General features: G+C 41.0%; 1 protein-coding gene across 1 annotated transcript in view; it reads right to left on the reverse strand.

The window, feature by feature from the left end:
- Nucleotides 1–12,082, reverse strand: part of LOC136319464 (pecanex-like protein 2) — a 286,591-nt gene that overhangs the window by 129,565 nt on the left and 144,944 nt on the right. Inside the window, exons 17-18 of the mRNA XM_066252718.1 lie at nucleotides 8,377–8,486; nucleotides 7,139–7,235 (exon numbers count right to left, since the gene is read on the reverse strand). Coding sequence (XP_066108815.1) covers nucleotides 7,139–7,235; nucleotides 8,377–8,486 — 207 coding nt within the window. The remainder of the gene's footprint in view (nucleotides 1–7,138; nucleotides 7,236–8,376; nucleotides 8,487–12,082) is intronic.

The raw sequence follows: 12,082 nt of genomic DNA on the forward strand, positions 1-12,082 counted from the left end.
CATCATTCATAATCATTACATCCTGACACCAGCAGTATTTGCATTTGTGTGTTTTCTTTGCCAGTAGTTTTGCTTGTGAGTGCTGACCCATGCCTCTAGTTGTAATCAGGTGTGTGTGGGTTTTTATGCATATTTTATAAATGCCTATTGCTGGTATGTAAATAATTTCTACCTTTTCCAGCAGTACTTTCTTTTGTAAGCATTTTATAATTATGTATATATTATTGTATAAACTTACGAATAGTTATTTAATGGCTGAATAATTTGCCATCTTGTGCCATCCACATATACACACATGTATACAAACAGTGCCATGGTAGACGCTCCTAAAGCTCAGGTAGCAAGGGAGCCGAATGAGCTGCAGTGAGTGCACATGTCCCAACTGCTGGATGATGGGTTGCTGTCCATTTCTTACTACGATGAATTATGCTTGATCATTTCTCTTTAAGCACCTAAATCTTTTTTCATATTCTGAATTAATTCTTTAGAAAAACTGACAAATAGATTTACTATTTCATAGTGTTATATATATTTTATGATCCTTGATAAATTATGCTTTTCCAAATGATTGTAATGATTTACACAATGTCTAACAGATCTCACCCTGTCACAGTTAACAGTATCATTAATTTATCCTGTTAATAGAGTCAAATGAAAATGCCATCCTATATTTATTTATTTATTTATTTATTTATTTATTTATTTATTTATTTTTTGTATTTTTCTGAAGCTAGAAACCGGGAGAGACAGTCAGACAGACTCCCGCATGCTCCCGACCGGGATCCACCCGGCATGCCCGCCAGGGGGCGATGCTCTGCCCACCAGGGGGCAATGCTCTGCCCCTCCAGTGCATCGCTCTGCTGCAACCAGAGCCACTCTAGCACCTGGGGCAGAGGCCAAGGAGCCATCCCCAGCACCTGGGCCATCTTTGCTCCAATGGAGCCTCGGCTGCGGGAGGGAAAGAGAGAGACAGAGAGGAAGGAGAGGGGGAGGGGTGGAGAAGCAGATGGGCGCTTCTCCTGTGTGCCCTGGCCGGGAATCGAACCCGGGACTTCTGCACACCAGGCCGATGCTCTACCACTGAGCCAACCGGCCAGGGCCTGCCATCCTATTTTAATTTACATTTCTTTATTTACAAAAAGTAGAGATATATATTGTATGTTTACATACTAAATATTTGGTTCCTAAATTAAATATATATTAATATATGTATTATTTGTTTATAGTTTTAAAATTAAATTACATAAATTATTAGTTTCATATTTAGCTTTTGTCAATTTTGCAACAAAATATTTTAATAAATTATTCAAATTTTATTGCTTTTATTTTATATACAGAAGTTTAAAATTTTTATGTATTCAGATCTAACTTGTGTGTGTGTTATTTGGTTATGCTTTATAGATTTCAAGTCTGGAGAATCATTCTCTCTCTAGAACTGAATAAACAAAACATTTGATTTTATTTCATACTCTTTCCTGAAAAGTGCATAAAATACATTATGTACAATTTAAAGAATAATTAAAAAGTAAACGCCCTAGTAACCACCAACTGCTTCAAAAAATCAGCTTGTCCACAACCCAAAAATGCCCTTGTAAATGGTTGTCCAACCATAAACACTTATGTTCTCTGTGGAGGATACTTGTCAACTATCCTAACGTTGCTTCACTTTGGTGATTTATTGGTTGCTTGTCGTACGTAACTTGACCAGGCAAGTTCAGGATTTGAATCTGCGACCTCAGCATTCCAGGTCGATGCTTTATTCACTGTGTTACCAAGGCCAGGCAATTGTGCCCTCTTTCTTGAAAGATATTTTACTGGACATAGACCCTAGCCTGTCAGTTCCTTTCTTTACAGAATATTAAATACGTATACCAAACAACTGTCTTCAGGTACCTACAAGTCATTTGGATGTGATCTGTTCATTTTATTGAACCGCTGTAAGATGGTCTTTGTCTTCAGTGTACTGCAGCATCACCACGGCTGGACCAGCATGGGTGATTTATTCTTTAATTTACCCCACTTGTTATTCACTGGTATTTTTAAGTTTCTACATCAATGTTTTTCATCAATTTGGCAAATTCTCAGATATTATTTCATCAAATGTTGATAATGCTCTGATTTCTCCCTGGTTTTCTGGAATTCTGATTAGATATATATTAGATCTCTTACTCTGTCCTTCTCATTTCTTTAGCTCTTCCATATTTCTTTTTTATTTTATTTTTTTGTCTATGAGTGATGAAGCCTGGATATTTTCTTCTGTCTTTATCTTTCAGTTCACTAATTCTCTCCTAAGAGGTGTCTAATCTCCCATGTGCATTTGTTTGTTTGTTTAACTACAATTGCTTCCTTTTTTGTTTTTGTTTGGTTTTTATTTAGAAGACCTACTTGATTTTTCAAACACGCTGGATTGTTTTAAACATTTTCTACTCTCTATACATCTTTAAGATTTTTATTTATTTAAACACAGTAGAGATAGTTGCTCTAAAATATGTGTCTGATGTTTCCAATACCTTCAGTATTTGCAGCTCTGTTTCTGCTGGCTCCTTGTTCCTTATATAGTTTTAAATTTCTACCATAAGCTTCTTATTCCCCTTAGAAAATTGGCTTTGGGAATATGTGGAGGCCTAGGAAGAAGGAGTCCTCTATAGAGGATTCATAATGATTTCTGCCATGAGGTGTTTCCAGTTAGGAGGCCACTTTAAACTATACAGGGGTCCTCAGGTTACAGCAGTCTCAATATATTATACATATTGAGTTTACGATGCTCACTCCCATAAAAACTTTAAAAAATTAAGATGTGATTGTTTTGGCTTACACCATTAGTGTCATACTTATGGACTATGTGGGCAAACTAGTTTGGTTGTAAGTGGAGGAAAAATATGTGACACAGTGTCCAGTACATTTATGTTCTTTTCCTTTTTCTGTGGCTTAGATATGTTTTTATGTTTTAGATTATTTTACAACTGTGTTAGGATAGGAAAGTGACTTAGGCTAGAGTTTGTTTTGACTTACACCAAAATTCAGGTTACATCACTGTTGTAGGAATGGTACTGTGCCATAGGAACAGGACTGTGTCGTAACCCGAGGACTACCTGTACTCGTAAATTGAGGAGTTTTGTGCCATCCAGATAATATAAGTTAGATGTAAACCCATGGAAAGCTACAACACCTTGAGGATTTTGTTGTTTTGATGCTTAACACTGAGGCAAGTTTGCTTGCATCCTCCTAATACAGTGTGAAGCCGATTTCTTCTGGTTTACCCTCCCTGAGTACCCCAGCTGAAGCATGGAGGGCTATAGCACTAGACACCGCACCCTCACTGTGGCAGGCCTGGGCTGTACCTTCTCCTCCCTCCAGTCTGAGAGCTGAAGGCTGAGGGTCAAGGTCCCCTTGGACAGAAGCCCTTGAGTTAAAAGCTTCCTACTCTGCTTCTTCCAGGTCTCCTTGTTCACTCAAATTGTAACCTGATGATTCCTTATTATTCTGTCAATATTTCATCACATGTAAGAATTTTTTAATATTTTATTTAGAATTTTTAATCATCAGAACGTTTGGTTGTAATAATTCAGCCTGCAGTAATATCAGAGACAGAAAGTCTCATTTGCGCTCCCTCTTCCTGTCTTTCTCTCACTCTGGTGTCTGGTGAGGGATGAGCACATGGAAGTCCCTTTCCCGCCCACTGCTAAGCAATTATCTCCACACCTCACACTGAATAGTCAATTCCTGATTGTGATGTTTAAGTTTTACATAATACATTCACATAAATAATCTTTCATTCTGTGTTTTACTGATTCACTAATCTCATTCTCTAATCTTGAATGAATCTTTCTTTTTTTATTACTCAGTCTTCATAATATACTATTATATCTCAAACTGCTAAGTTCCTATTTATTATTCTTATTTTTCTGATTTTTTAAAGCTATTAACTGCTATTTTTTAAAATGAACCTCAGAATCATTTACAAATAAAATTCCTTTGGCATTGTTTTGAACTATATTAAAACTATAAGTTTATTAGGAAGAAATAGCAGTTCATAAATCTTAGCTGTCCTACCCCCAAATCAGATTATATCTACTTGTCACCACTCATTCATAATTTCATTTACATTTTAATAGACTGCTATAGTTTTCTTCATCTCCGATGCTACTTGTTAAAATCATTCTCACTATCTGGAGAGAATAAGATAGCCAGAGAAAGATGCAGAGAAACAGAATCAGAGAGAGACAGGAAGGAAAGTTTATACTTATACTATGACACAAAGAGTATTATGCATCAAACTGTACAATATGACTCTGGTAGTCCCATTAAAATATTATAATTAGACCAGAAGACTTCAGAGAATATACATCATATTAAATTTCCTACAAGGATGTGCTCTACCTTGTACAAAGCATTTCAAAGTATATGAGTTTGAGAAAGGCAACACCTACCTCAGCACATCTCATTATACTAATGAAGTGCTATCAAGCTTCTGCCAGGCAAATTTCTTGTCACATTACATTGTAATCCACACATTATTTTTACTATAATAAATCAGAAAGCACCTTCATCAGTCATGAAATGAAGGAACATTTAGGGGAGATAGTTTTTCTCAGCTATCCATGAAAAAACTTTTGGGTAGATTTTGGGCCACTAAGTAGCTTTCATGGATCTTGATCTGGGAATGCTGGTTTGGCCTTGTACCTGAGTGTCTCTCAACACAGGATGTTTGAATATCAAATGTCTTCCTTCTTTATAAACTGCCATCTCAACAGCCCTGGCTGCTTCACCTATTACCCCTTTAAACATGTCCCTGCCTTTAGAATTGATGAACCATGCTCTTATTCACAGCAAATGATTAGTGTTTTGGTTCCCTTGTGATGACAAATAAGTCCCAATGCTTTAGTTTGAATTGTGACCATGCTCAAAGGCACAGGGACTGAGATGAATTTTTAAAAATGTTATCATGTTGGTTCTAAGTCCCACACATTGTCCTGAAATGGTGGATAGCAATTTAACTTATCTACATTCAGTGTAATGTACTGAGCACCTACTATGCTGTGGGGACCAAGACAATGACACAAGGCTGGGGCTGGAGAAGCCTGCCACCTATACACCATTAACCCCTTTTACTTTCATCTGTCATTTCTAAAAAACATAGAAAAAGTGTGGTTCAAAGACATCACACTGTTCCAAGGTCCATGCTCAAGTAAATGGCAGATTACATAACCAATAAGCATTGCTTTCCAAGTATTAATGTTTGGAAGTTGATGCCAAAAAGGGTATCCCTGCTCAAAGGATGTTTGTAATGGCCCCCATGGTATTTTCTTGGTGAATAAAGAAACAGCATCACCCCTTCATTGCTTGGGCTCCCCTTTCTCCTTCCTCCTTTCCGCCCTCCCTCCCTTTCTCCCCTCCCTTCCTCCAAGTATGGATGCACCCTTCTCCAATATCCTAGACATAAATCTAGAGCTCCAGGGCTCCTCATAAGAGCCGTGAAGATGGCAACACTGAACCAAAAGAACCTAGAAAGAGTGTTCTGTGCTCAGCAGGAGGCTGAGGCAAGAACCTGGGGAGAGGATGAAGTGTGGGGTGCATCAGTAATACCCTTTGGCTGAGTGTTTGTTTGGGAAGCTTCTACTCATGCTGGCCTGCCTGCTGCTTGGTGCCAATGTTGTACGGTATCAAAAGTTATAGAATTAATATTAATATTTTAGGAAGTTTAAAGAACATTTTATTAATTTGAGCTAGGCATGCAGAGAAATTTTGTAAATGATCTTTGTACTTGTGTAATTAGCATCAAACCAGGATAGCTGATGGCATTGTATTGTAAATGCAGAGGGGAAGGAGAGTTGGATTCTCTGACCTCCCCCCACACCTGTGAGGAAGCGAGTGAATAGCTAGCCAGGTGCAGGAAGAGAAAGATTAAATTAAACCTTTCCTTATATTGATGGGCCATTTACAGGCATTTGTCCCCATGGAAACTACCCTTTCCCTCTTGAAAGCGTGTAATGTATATATCTCTGAACAAAGGAATGGCAGGTGAACACTGGAAGATGTAGGAATATCTTTTAATATGTAGAGTGACATTTTTACCATTGTGTTACCTTGTAAGTTTTAATGTGTAGAAATGTTTTTATGAACCCTACAGACAAATGTTATAAACTTGCTAATGAATTGTGTCCCATTCCCCCTTCATCCTTTTCCCAAACCTGTATAGGTGAAAACAAAGTTTATAAGCTTATGCCATGATGTTACGCTTTTTCCCTGCCCATGTATAATTAAGGGTATATTACCAGCCCCTAGACTATTATAGATACACACGATTTGGGACTGCTGCCCTGTGTAAGATATATGCAGCTGGCATATTTAATATATTTCCTCCTTTAATAAAACCCGTGGAATTGTGGAATGGGTACTTTACAACACCAGCAGTGGGCAGAGCTGACTGAATGCGGTTCACTGGAATATCAAGGCAGACTGTCACCGACTGAGGACCAATGCAGTGTGTTGGGCAAATGAGTTTGTAAAATTTGTATTTTTTAAGTTTGCTTACTTTTAAAAAATGGCACTGGGCAGCTCCAGGTATGGGATCTGTGAAATTGAAAATTACCTTCCTGCTTGGGAAGGGCCATTGTCTTGCCAGTGTTTTGCAGAGGGAAAGAGAGAGAGAAGGGAGAAGATGTGCATATTGGGAACCAGAGCAGCCGAGGGGCTTTTGGGAGCTCTGCTGAGATTGGTGGGGCCTTTGATTCTAGGAAAAACTGGAGAAGATTCTCTTGGTTATGGAACCAGAGTGGAGTGTTTTCCCTGTGTGGTGCTTGTCAGCCAGTGTGAAACTTTAATAAAGGAATAGCCCACCATTTTTTGGCTCCACTATCTCTTTGCCTTCTGTCCAAATCTAATGGAAACCTGCATATGAATGGCCATGATGGCTGCGACTATTGACCTTACACAGTGCCTGTGGCCTGCATACAGCGGCCATCTTCAAGAGGATCTAAAAGGTGCACCCTGGCAGGTGGTTCCACAGTTCACGTGCCAGGTTCCTGCCAACACAGGGCACTCTTCCTGCACTAGTCATTCTCCAGCATGGCTAGCTGGAGCCCCACTGCGAACCAGGCCCCATCAAGCAAAGGGTTATACAACACCGAAGGCTCACCACAGAATCTTTCATCTTTTGGGGGAGGGGGTCTGCGGCCAGCTCCTCCAGATTTTGATGTAAAAATTTAGGAAACAATCTGCATTGAATAAAGGACCTGAAATGGAAAAACAAACAGGTTTTACTTGTTTAAATTTGTGCCTATTATAATGTCTGAGGTAAACAACCTTGCCTTAGGCTTTACACTCACAATGACAAAACAAGTCTCTACTACATAATAATAGTACAAAAAGGCAGGTCTTCAAGTGATCACAAAGATGATGTGTGCATTTCCATATGCTATCCTAATTGAGGCATAGAGTGCCTCGGGGTGCAGGTGCTCACCTACCAACAGCTCAGGAAGCTCAGGGGACTTGCTCTTACCTGCCCCATAGGTTTCACCCTCACAACAGAGCTCAGCAGAACTCAGCATTTCAGTCAGGTACCTGACATGAAAAGTTGTGATAACTGTATTTAATGTTTCCTGATTTTTCCATGCCTTTCAATTTGCTGCACCTGACAGCCTAAAATTATGATCTCTCTGGTCCTCAAACAGTCATGGCTATCTATATCAAAGTCTTCCCCAAGTCTGGACAAATTACATGGTGACTGATGCTCCGATACATGGAAGTCTGGCACTAGACTAGAAATGAAGGGTTTCTAGTTCCAAAGTGCATGTTTATAAAATATTTAAAAATTGAATTAAGGTAAGGATAGAAAGCATATTTTCAATGACTAAGTATTATTATTAAACCTTGGGTGCAAACTTCCCTTTAGACCCAGAGGGTGCTGGTTGTACTGAGAACAAAAAGCAAAAGAACAAAGCCTTCTCTTTCAGAGGTGCCAGCCCAGTATCGCCAGCATGACCCTTGGAATAAAGGCTGCAGTGCCCCTTAGTGGGTGCACAGAGGGTCCTTGCTGAGGGTGGAGCTTCTCAGACAACTCGCCCACAGGGAGGCAGAGCAGCACTCAGCTGCAGCCCTCCGTGGTCCCTGCATTGTCACTTTCCTCCAAAGCACAGGGCAAAGCTGAAACGTTTACTGGAAACTCATGAGTTTCTGGTCAACCTGAATTTCGCCTACCTTCGCCCAGGACCAGCTAGGAAGAGTCCAACCACATTGGCACTGAACAGCCATGCCCAACTTGGCAAGAGAGCAAGGCAGCAGGAACCCATGCACAGTGTGTGTGTGTGTGTGTGTGTGTGTGTGTGTGTGTGTGTTACAGCATGGGTGCGTTACAGCTTTGTGTGTGTTACTCACAGGAACATAGAAGGGTCGCTATTCTGCCTGCTTAGATGGTAGGAGAGCGAGACCAAGAGGCCACAGAAGGCGGAGAACAGTGCAGGGATGTGCTGTGTGCTCCACGGTTCCTGCAGAAAAGACAGCAGAAAGCTGGTCATGCAATGCTGGGTGCAGAGTGGCAGGGTGGCTCTCTACAGAACCCTTAGGCTTGCGTCCCCTAAGTCTACCTGGATAGACATGGTGTCCTCTAATAACTCTTGCCAGTGGGTGTACCGGCACCCGATGGTCACATGAAGGCCTGTCAGTTCCATTCCACTTCTACCCATGCCTCAGTGGCCAGTATAAGAAATCCCCCTACTTGGTACCGGCTCACTGACCCCCCAGGAGGATGTACTGGGTCCCTGCTATGTGTCCGGCACCAAGGAGCACACCTGTGAAGCACATATACTGTAGTAGTTACACAAGGCAGGATGGTGATGTGACAGGGAGGTGCCAGGTGCCAGGTGCTCACAGAGCAGGAAGCAGAGGCGTGTTGGTAGAGCCCACACAGACAAATGCAGGAGAACGCAGTCTTTCCCCTGCGGGCCTTCTGGAAAAGGTATGGGGGGGCACGTTCTGCAGGTGCTGTGGGTCAGTGGGGCTGTCCACCTTCACCTCCACCCTCACACACCCTCACACATGCTCCCTCACACTGCCCTGGCCACCACCAAGGGTTTCTCTCTTTTATTTCTGACTTGGCTGGTACAAAAATACAAGAAAAGAGAAAAAAATCCAAAAGAAAAAAACATGCTAAATTCTATTTCCTTTCATTAATTCCTCTGTGTTTGCTGATTTTAATCTATAATTTTCTGGCAGCCATAAAAATGCAAATGCTGGGGGAAAAAAATCACAATGAGAAGTAACTTCGACCTTAGAAATAATAACCACTGTATGACACAGAGAAAAGGTCAATGGGGCAAGCCTTGGTAGGAGCTGATTCCAGGTTCATCACTTCCTGACAGGAATGATTCTATGGACAGCACTCTTAATTTCTCAATGGTTTGGCTTCCTCATCTATAAAAAGGTGACAATAACACCTTTCTTGAAGAATTACGTTAATGACTTAATAAGATCTCAGACAGTCTTACACACTATATAGTATGTCAGTGTTCGTTTTTATTAATTGAAAGAGTACCCTTGATGGATGCTCTTCACACACAATACATTGAAGCCAGGCTAAATATATTTAAATACTTGTTTACCTACTTTTATTTGCCCAGCACCCCTTACGTAATTCTCCTTGCATTTACTCTCTACATGATTAACTCTCTTCACCGCACATACGAGTGCATAGCTCACCTCTTTAGTATTGAGAGACCCTCCCTCCTTACCCACTAAAACAGCAATTGCTAGATAAGGGAGTGGGTGTTAAAAATACCAAATAAACAAGTGGAGTTAGAATAGTGATGCTGTCACCTTCCTCCTACTTCCCAGCATCTATCTTGGCCTGTGATTACATATCTGCATGAGTGACTATCTGATTCATACCTGCTCCTCCATGGGTGGCAGCAGGGACCCGTCTCTATTACTGCCATGGATTCTGGACACTGTGTGGAAGCTGGGCCCTGAAAGGCATTTACTCAATATGTCCATAGCAGGTGCACTGGGTCCTAGTGATGGCTCCTTACGATACAGTGTACACTGGAGACGGACAGCGACATGGGCTATTGTGTTTCCGTGGCCACAAGCACACAGAACGTTGGTTTTTCCTTGGGCAGAGCAGTAGTTGAAAGCATGGCTCTGGCTAGGACTGCCGGCTTCAGTCCCACCTCTGCTGAGTACTTGCCCTAAGATACTGGGCAAACTAATAAGCCTCAATTTCCTTATCTAAGATAATTTAAAAGTCATACTCCATAGGCCTGTTGTAAGTATTATATGAAAAACTGTGTGATAAATAGTTAGTGGAATAGCCAGTATGAAATGGTTGACAAATGTTTGCTACTACTATATGCTTTACTAAGACATTGCTGCAGTCCATCTGGGCTGCAGTAATAAGCTACCACAGGCTGGGCAGTTTATATATAGCAGGGGTTTACTGCTCAAAGTGTGGGAAGCTGGGAAATCCAAGATCAAAGTGCCAACAGATTCGGTGTCTGGTGAGACCCCATTGTCCAGTTCACTGATGGCTGGCTTTCTTTTCACAGTGTCCTTACATAGTGGAAGGGGCAAGAACATAAATCCCAATTACGAGGGCTACATCCTCATTACCTGATCACCTCCCAAAGCTCCCCCCACCAATACCATCACCTCTGCAGTTAGGATGTCAACATATGAATTGGGGGTGGGGGGAACAAACATTCAGATTACAGCAGCCAAAGGAGGGGACTAAGGATTTCAGTAAAATCACATTCCCTGAAAAAATCAGAATCAACTTTAAGAATGCTCCCTCTCTAGGAGGCAAAAGAAGAACAATTTTTTGAGATTCCATATATTCTGCTGTTTCTATGCCACAGACAAAAAATAGGGAAACAGGAAATCTTTACAAATCATGACTCTGACTTTGCCAAGAAGTGTTATCATTATCCTGAGCTACATAAACTAAACAGGCTTATCTTATTAGGGATAATTCTGATTTATTATTTTAAGCCTGTGCATTCTTTCTGGTGTGTGTCCTATATCAGCAAAAGTCTATATTCATTCTTCCACACGTAATTTCTTTTAAGCATAACCAATGGCTTCAGGATAAACTGTTAGGCATGAATGACTGGCAGTTTGGCCACAGAGGCAGGATAGGAGGCATAAATTATTCCTTCAACAATGTCAAAGCAAAAAGATACCAGAATGACATACTTGCTCCTCTAAGAAGGGCTGAAGGGGGCACAGAGCATAGTCCTGGTGCTGGTCTGCCTGTGTCCTAGCTCAACCACCAACCTCTAAAGAAATAACCTGGGCTGACCTGAGTTTTGACAGGTTGTAAACCTGGATTTTCTAGGTTGTCTACTAAAAACACCCTCAAGCTCCCCAAGTTCTTAATCTTGTTTATTTTTTTAAACAGATACAGTGATTCATAGAGAAATTAGAAGGCAGTTTCTCAAGGAAGCAAGACTAGGAAGGACTTCTTGGATATCAACATGAGTTCTTCTTTCATGTGCCAAATGCCACAATCTGCAAAACCATGTCATGTCAGGAAAGATTATTTTAGATTTGAAAGAAATCTCAAAGCTGAGATTGAAATTAATAATCCCTTGAAATTACTGATCAAGGAAGAAGACACTTACTTGCAAGGAGTGGGAAAGACTTACTCAGGATGCTGAGACAATGCTGAGACTAGGACCAAGCCACAGTTCCCGCACTGTAGATAGACTCTAGTACCCCAAATGTTTGTACTGCTAACTGTGCAAAACATGTGAGCATCTCCCCACTTCTCACACAATAAGAGTTGGTATATTTGGAATAACCACTGTAAATTGGACATTTCCAGTTTAATAGTCTGTTTCATTTACCTGTTCATCTCCGATTCAATAGTGCTAGAGACATCACGGCAGATAACTGTCTGTTTTGATGTCTGTTGTAACACATGGTATAGTGATGGCCCAGAGGAAGAAGTTATCTGGGAGGAGCCCAGGGGAAGTTTCATGGAAAACCAAGTTAGGAGTGGGGTTGCCAAGGTGAGTATCAATGAATGTGGGAGAGCGTACTCCAAGTCATGAAAGGACGTGATGTGTCAAGCCTGAGCCTGGTTATG

The sequence above is a fragment of the Saccopteryx bilineata genome, chromosome 1 (assembly GCF_036850765.1).
Source record: "Saccopteryx bilineata isolate mSacBil1 chromosome 1, mSacBil1_pri_phased_curated, whole genome shotgun sequence".
In the NCBI taxonomy this organism is placed as follows: Eukaryota; Metazoa; Chordata; class Mammalia; order Chiroptera; family Emballonuridae; genus Saccopteryx; species Saccopteryx bilineata.